Source organism: Chaetodon trifascialis, chromosome 12 (genome assembly GCF_039877785.1).
Source record: "Chaetodon trifascialis isolate fChaTrf1 chromosome 12, fChaTrf1.hap1, whole genome shotgun sequence".
NCBI lineage: Eukaryota > Metazoa > Chordata > Actinopteri > Chaetodontiformes > Chaetodontidae > Chaetodon > Chaetodon trifascialis.
The window spans coordinates 12,941,751-12,949,585 of record NC_092067.1 but is presented as its reverse complement, the minus strand read 5'-3'; the positions used below and the strand labels follow the sequence as shown (position 1 = coordinate 12,949,585).

The window sequence follows — 7,835 nt, the reverse complement described above, 5'->3', positions numbered from 1 at the left end:
CTCTTTGCCATTCACACAATCAAACTGTGAGCCTATCATGAAATAGGGAAATGAAACAGAAGTACTTCTTCAAGTGAAATGCCACTTCTGTACCAGAGCTTATCTTGCTGTGGGAACCAGTCAGTTTGCAACTGTTATAATTGACTTCAGCAACAGGGGGATTTTTTTTTTAAGTGTGCTGTTTATTAAAGATGGAGAACACAGAGATTAAGTAGGATATTTTGCCTTGTGTTGACTTGATGACACACAAGACGGGCGCAGATTTTCACATGTAGTTCGTTTTCCAGTGCCAGAAAGTCACCTGCTCTCAACGATCCAATACAATACATGCACAATGGTGAGTTTTACTGACACGAGTTTCTCCGTGCTTTTTTAAGCTTTGCTCAAAATGAACTAACCTTTGACTCATCACTTTGACTTCTTCATGGATTTGCTTGTTACCTGCATGCTTTTTATTTAGAATGTTATTGTAATATAATCTTTAATGATTTTTGTACATCTGTGGTTTTGGGCTAAGAACTTTACTACTACTTTACTGCTGCTTGTAACTGTGTATACATTTATTTGACTCCTTTTCTTTTTTATAATGGAGTCTTCTACAGTAAATTTACAGTACATTAAACTTTACTCACGAATGTGTGGAGAAATACGTTTTTTCTGTCAGTATCACTGCTCATGTTTACAGTAGAAAGTAACAGTTAACCACTTAGCAAGCAGCAGTCTGCCGGCAAACCCAGAGAAACTCATTGTCAATTCTAGTTGCCAAAGATGCCGTGTGAAATTTTAGGAAGTAAAATGCCTTCAATTCAATACTTCATAAGACTTTATGACGAATATAGCTATATTTAACTTGCTGTAAAGATCATACAAGAGCTGGAACAACTTCATACAGAACAAATATCAGTGTGCAATAAAACACTTTTCACGAGTTACAGCTACTCACGGGAAAACTGGATGTTAATGTGAGACTATGTAGCTTTTGGAGGAAGAAATAATTCACTCACTTAGATATTAAAAAGTTGAATTCATAGCAGTGAAACACCTCATGACTTAGTTCAGAACACTCAGGAGTTAGAGCCTTAGTTGGTCTTGTATGACCTGTAGCTCATGATGGCTAATGTTAGCTAATGATAGCACTGTTGGGTTTCTGACATTACTTTCAACTCAATGACTTCATGACTTTTCTCTACTTGTGCTACTGTTGCAGTGTAGTATTCAGTATTTAAAAGTATCCCACAATTGTCTGGCAGTTACAGAGTCTCGCTGTAAGGGGATAACAAAACTCTTAAGTGAGTGTCATTCCATTTGAGTGATATTTAACTGACAGACTCCTGCCACCTGCTGGACACAGCTGGCATCATTTTGAAAACAATTTTCAAAGAACAGGTTCACAAATTTGTCAAATGTGTCTTAAAGCAATAATCAGGTGCCCATACATGTATGGTAATTGAAAACTGTTATGGTTGCTGTAAACATTCCTCTGGCCTTTGGAAGATATCCATTTAATTTGTCTACAGTAAGTCAGACTGCTGAAGCCTCATATTTACTGCAGACCGAGGCCTGTGCATATCGTCGCCCGTCACTTCCACTGACAGTGCATTTGAAAGGGATCTCTTAATATCAAGTGTGAACAGAAGGAATGATTACAGCAAGCAAAAACTCTATCACGGTCCATCAGGGCTATTGTTGACTTTAAGATTTATGATGTCACTTCTGGTTATTACTGACAATACAGTCTGTTTATGAGGTATTTTTATTACATACTGTATAAGTTCCCTTATTTGACCAATTATATTGTGTATCTACAGAGTGTCACATGGTGGATGCCCTTGCTGGTGTTCTGTCTGTGTTGCCATTATGAGATCCAGCCAGCTGCGTGCAAACCTGCGTGGATGTCACCACAGTTCCCTTGTGATGTCACCGCCTACAATAACTCTAAGGTCATATTTGACTGTACTGGGCGCCATCTGCATGAAGTACCTCACAGCATACCTAGTAATGCAACTGGGCTCAGCTTATCTGAAAATTACATTACGAATATTTCAGCTAATTCATTTTCTAACCTGCTGAATCTGACTGAACTCAATCTCAACTGGGCAAACAAGAAAAATGCTCTGACCATTGCTGCCGACGCCTTCAAAAATCTGACAAAACTGCATGAACTGAGACTGACTGGCAACTGTCTAAGCGAAATCCCCAGCAATCTCCCCCTCAGTGTGGAAATCCTTGAGCTAAATAATAACAATATTATGTCACTGGATAACAGGAGTCTTGCTGGCTTAACAAATGTGACACAGTTATGGTTAAGGAAAAACTGCTACTTCTGGAATCCGTGTGGGAAATTGGTTACGATAAAGGACGGCAGCTTCGCGGATCTGACCAAACTGCAGGATCTGGACTTGTCCTACAACAACTTAACTCAAATTCCCAAAGGACTGCCAAAATCATTACACATATTAAAGCTGGGTTCTAACAAAATACAGTACATATCTGAAGATGACTTGCTAGGGCTACAAAATTTAAAAATCCTGAAAATACAAGGGAACTGTCCAAGGTGTCAAAATGCTCCATTTCCCTGCGTTCCTTGCCAAAACATTTCTCTTGGCATCCACCCTAATGCATTTCACAGTTTGACGCAGCTTGAGATACTGAACCTGGGAGGAAACTCTCTGAACCACCTGAGTGCCTCCTGGTTTGAGAAGCTGGACAAGCTTAAACAATTGTTCCTGACATTCAACTTCTTGTTAAAACCAATAACTGAGGAGGCAACATTTCTAAAATACCTTCCCAAGCTGGAAAAAATCGATCTTTCATTCAACTTTGCCCTCAAGGACTATCCTACCACAATAAATCTTTCAAAAGAGTTTTCAAATCTCAAGTCACTTCGAACTTTGCATCTGCAGGGTTTGGTCTTCCAGAATATTGGACCAGACACACTTAAACCTCTGTACCAGCTCAAAAATCTGTCTGCACTGAACTTAGGGACTAACTTCATTATTCACTCTGATCCCACCATATTCAGCAAGTTCTCCCACCTGAAAATGATGTACCTCGCAGAAAACAGGCTGTATCCCATTCCAGGGCAAAGTCCCCCACATCTAAGTGAGGGATACAATCAGAAGTCGGACCTTTCTATTTCACCGTTCATAAAACCTCATCCAAAAGACTTCTCTTATGAGCTATCGCACAGTCTGGTCAAGCAAGAGTGCTTTGACTCTGGACGAGTGCTAATTCTCAGTTCTAATAATCTGTTCTTCATTTCTCCAAAGCAATTTGAGGGCTATGGGGATATTGCATGTCTCAACCTCTCAAGAAATGGCTTTTCAGCAGCACTTAATGGAACAGAGTTCTCCTTGCTGCCTAATCTGACATATCTGGACCTGTCATTCAATAAGATTGATCTGGCCTATGACTACGCCTTCAAAAGTCTAAAGAAACTACAAGTACTTGACCTCAGTTACAATGCTCACTACTTTAAAGCTTACGGGGTAACGCATAATTTAAATTTTACAAAAAATCTGCCTGCCCTGAGAGTGCTGAACATGAGCTATAACTCCATTGACACACTGACGACAAAGCAGATGTACAGCAAATCATTAACAGAGCTTCAGTTTACAAATAATTATCTTGGGACTCTTTGGAAGGAGAGAGATGGCTCATATAAGATGCTTTTTACTTATCTTACTAATTTGACAATTTTAGATATATCCTACAATGGCATTACAAAGATTCCAGACAACGTTTATGAATATTTGCCACGTAATCTCACCAAACTATGCATAAGTCACAACTCACTTACTGATTTTATGTGGGACAATCTGAAGTTTTTCCATCAACTTCAAATTTTAGACCTGAGCTTCAATTCTTTGCTTAATGTGACAGGTATGAACGCCACCCACACTTTGACGTTCCTCGACCTGAGTCACAATCACATTTTCCACTTGGACAATGGATTCCTAAAGGGTGCAAAAAGCCTCAAGGCTCTTAGCCTTAGCCACAACAGACTGACTATCATCAATCAATCCACCTTCCAACCGGGACCCGAGAGCCAGATTCAGACTTTGTTCTTGCACAGAAACCCGTTCCAGTGTACATGTGATTCGTTAGATTTCATTCTGTGGATTGAAAACAGTGACGTAAAGATCCCGCGACTGACCACAGAGGTGACATGTGACACACCTGCAAATCGGAGGGGTGAAATTTTGATATACTTTGACATTAACGAGTGTGTAAATGGCAGTCAGGCTTTCTTGATGTACATTCTCACAAATTCCTTCATTATTGTTTTTATGTTTGTGACAACAGTTGCTCATTTATTTTACTGGGATGCATCTTATGTGCTACACTATCTGAAAGCTAAGATGAAGGGATACAGCTCCTTGAACTCACCGGACAGTGCTTATGATGTCTTTGTGACCTATGACACCAGAGATCCACATGTCTCTGATTGGGTGATGAGGAATCTGCGAGTAAAACTGGAAGAGGAAGGCGAGAAGCATCTTCCTCTGTGTCTGGAGGAGAGGGATTGGCCCCCTGGAGTCCCACTGGTGGATAACCTCACTCAGAGCATCCGTTACAGTCGCAAGACCCTGTTTGTCTTGACAGAGACCTACGTTAAGACCGGGATTTTCAAGCTGGCGATGTATCTGGCCCACCAAAGACTGCTTGATGAAAATGTGGACGTCATAGTTCTGCTGATGCTGGAGCCCGTCCTGCAGCACTCTCACTTCCTGCGCCTGAGGAGGAGGCTGTGTGGGAAAAGTGTCGTGGAGTGGCCGAGAACAGCTGCGGCAGAGCCCTGGTTTTGGCAAAACCTGAGGAATGTGGTCAGAGTAGACAATCAGGTGATGTACAACAAGGCTTATTCCAAGTACTTCACCAGCCAATGACGCAGCGCTCGGACGAAGGCCAACTGTCTGACAATGATTTGTGACTTTACAACGTGGACAAAAATATCTGGAGCCTTGTTTTGAAATGATTGTTTTACATGAACTGGTGTGATCCTTCATGACTTTAATCACTTGGCCTGGAGCGTAAAAGAAGACAAAGACATTATTTCATAATTGTTTGCTGATACAATTGCAATGATGCTGAATGTGATTTATGTGCAACAATTAGAGTATAAACAGCTCAGTTCATTTCAAAACTGTTCACTGTGTAGATGTTATAAATGATGTAAATGTTTCAGTCTGTTATCTGGTCTCCACCTGATCAAGAAAAAGGTCTTAAGGTCAACCAACAAAAGGGCAATTTATTGTAAGAACAAAATGCACTGCATTTCCTTTGTTTCAGGTTATTATTGGCACTTTGTTATTAGAGAATAAAAAAAACTGCCAAAACCTAAACTGATGATGAATGATAGAAATTGTGGATCCAAACTGGATGTCATTCTGATGTATTGTCTTTACTACGGCCGGTTTTATTCCCTAGGATGGAGAAGGCATGGCCCGCCCTACTCTACCTCTGGTTGGCTTATTGTATTAATTTACCCTAACTCTAAACAATCTCGCTTCTCATATCTAAACCTCAAAAGTTCAGCCAGCGAAGACAACGACTACTAGCCAATCAGAGTCAGAATAGGGCGGGTTATGACTTTGCCATCCTGAAAAAAACAAAGGTCTACAGGTCCCCACCTCCACCGTCTCATGAGGTTCCCCATTGTATTACTTCCTGGTTATTACTTTGTTTGCACACACGGTGTCGTCCCTGATGCAGTTTCATGAGTGTGCAAGTCGAACCTAAGCCACTTAACTCACTTGTAAAGCACTTTGAATTCCAAATGTCCATAATTTTGAAACAGAAACAGCCGGCATCGTTATGAAGACAAGGTCGCCCTCTTGAAGGCGCAGGAGAAAACTGATTTCACTCACCTCATTTAATGCAGGTGGCTGCGGCGGACAAAACGCATTCAGTTTTCCTCCGGTAAATGCGCAGTCTTGCCTAAACGTAAAATATGGTGAAATTATATCCGGACTTTGGCTCTCATCACTCTTAAAACAAATACAAACTGTAGAAAAACCGGTTTTAGAGGTAGTGGACGTGACGTCAGTGGGTCATTTGCATACTGCGCAGTACTTAACGTGTGATTGACGCCAGAGTCATCACTGTGTTCGTGCGGCTGTGAGACGTGCACCTTACTGTTTCTCTGACTAAAACCCTGGTGAGTGTATTTCTATGTGCATTTAATTACGTGTCACGTTATCTCGAGCCTGCCTTTATTTTAGCCTTGCCGTTGGGTGATCATCACGGTTTTTGAGTTTGTTACGTCTTTCGTCTTCGTCTTAGAGCGTCTTTCCTCAACATCAGACGGTGTCCGCTGCGCATGATGTGTTCAAGCCACCGGAATTCACAAAACGCCGAAAGTCTGACGTGTTTAAACAAAGAAATGCTACAGAATGACTGAAGGGCATGACATTGTCGCTGTGTTCAGTCTGTGAAACGTAACAAATGCTGCGTGCTGTGCCAGTTGCTTGGATGATATTGTTTAAGTCAGGTTTATTGTGCAGAGGTGGGACGCCACAGTTGAATGCAGTCCGCACGTTTAGATTGCTTAGAAGGGCGGTGGTCCCCCAGCTGCACACGCTTACTGGCACACAGCTGTTCTCAAGTCAGGCGCAGACAGAACACCGGCACATGCGGCGTGTTTTGCATAAATTGTGGTTTTCAGCCCGACGGTCAACATTTACACGAAACTGATCGTTTTAGTTACCGTTCCCGCTCTGTTTAATCTGTAGTTTTAATCAGCCGCTCACATGCTCAGGTGTGTTCTGATTTAACTCAGTTGGGGGGGAAAAAAACAATATAATTCAAATGTCTGGTTTCTTGTCCTTTTCTGTTTAAGCGCCTCTGCCGACATGTCTGACAAACCCGACGTCGCAGAAGTCACAACCTTTGACAAGAGCAAGCTGAAGAAGACTGAGACTCAAGAGAAAAACACACTGCCAACCAAAGAAAGTACGGCCAGTAGCTCATGAGCTTAATCCAGAGCATTCAGCTGTGATTCACATCCTGCAGAACTAATGACGCAAACTTTCTTCCCTCTTTTGCAGCCATCGAACAGGAGAAGTCGGCATAATGCAGACCTTCTCCTGTGCACTGTACATTCCACAAGACTCATCCAACCTGTATTCCAAGTTGAAAAACCTAATTGACAACAATGGTTGTTCAACGCCCCCCCAACACCACTCAATCGCCTAGATGGTCCTGTACAGAAAGGAAGTGTGGCTTGATGTCCGCATGGGTTTCTGGTCATCTGTTGCTGCGGCTGCATCTCCAGTGTGGCGTTGAAGAGCAGACGTGCCATGAAACAACTGAGGGACCTGCACTTTGATTTGTAGCACTGCTCTGACCACTTGTGAATGCTAACAAAGCAAGCAGGTTTTTCTTTTTTTTTCCTTTTTTTTTGTAAAAATCTGGAATGCACAAGTTTGTTAAATATGCAAAAATAAAAAATGGAAATTGACTTCAATGTGTCTTTGTGGTTTTTATACTTTCTCTCAGATTTGTGCTCCAACCAGTCTGTAGCAAATTCTTGGCTTTTAACAGCATGTGAACACTTTGTAGGCGTTGCATCTGTCGTCAGTGCTGGCAGAGCAAAGTTACCAACTGACCTAGAAAGTGCTGATAATCACTGCTAAAGCTTGATCGGCTTGCTCTAGTTTTAAATCATTTTCCCACAGCAAGAACTAAAGTTTTGGATAATTCGAGTGGAAAGATGACCATGTATTCATAAATCTGTACCTCTTTGCACTCCAAGGTTAAGATGTTGACAGTTTCCCATCAAATATAAGCCCATATGGATCAGAAAACAATTTTCATGACCTGCAGGATTTTGA

The 7,835-nt window shown here is 41.6% G+C and overlaps 1 protein-coding gene across 1 annotated transcript; it reads left to right on the top strand.

Moving 5' to 3' along the window:
- Positions 1 to 251: 251 nt before the first annotated feature.
- Positions 252 to 5,015, top strand: LOC139340074 (toll-like receptor 8). Its single transcript, XM_070975678.1, has 2 exons — positions 252 to 337; positions 1,809 to 5,015. The coding sequence occupies exons 1-2, from the start codon at positions 335 to 337 to the stop codon at positions 4,887 to 4,889; spliced, it is 3,084 nt and encodes a 1,027-aa protein (XP_070831779.1). The 5' UTR covers positions 252 to 334; the 3' UTR covers positions 4,890 to 5,015.
- The last annotated feature ends 2,820 nt before the right edge of the window (positions 5,016 to 7,835 follow it).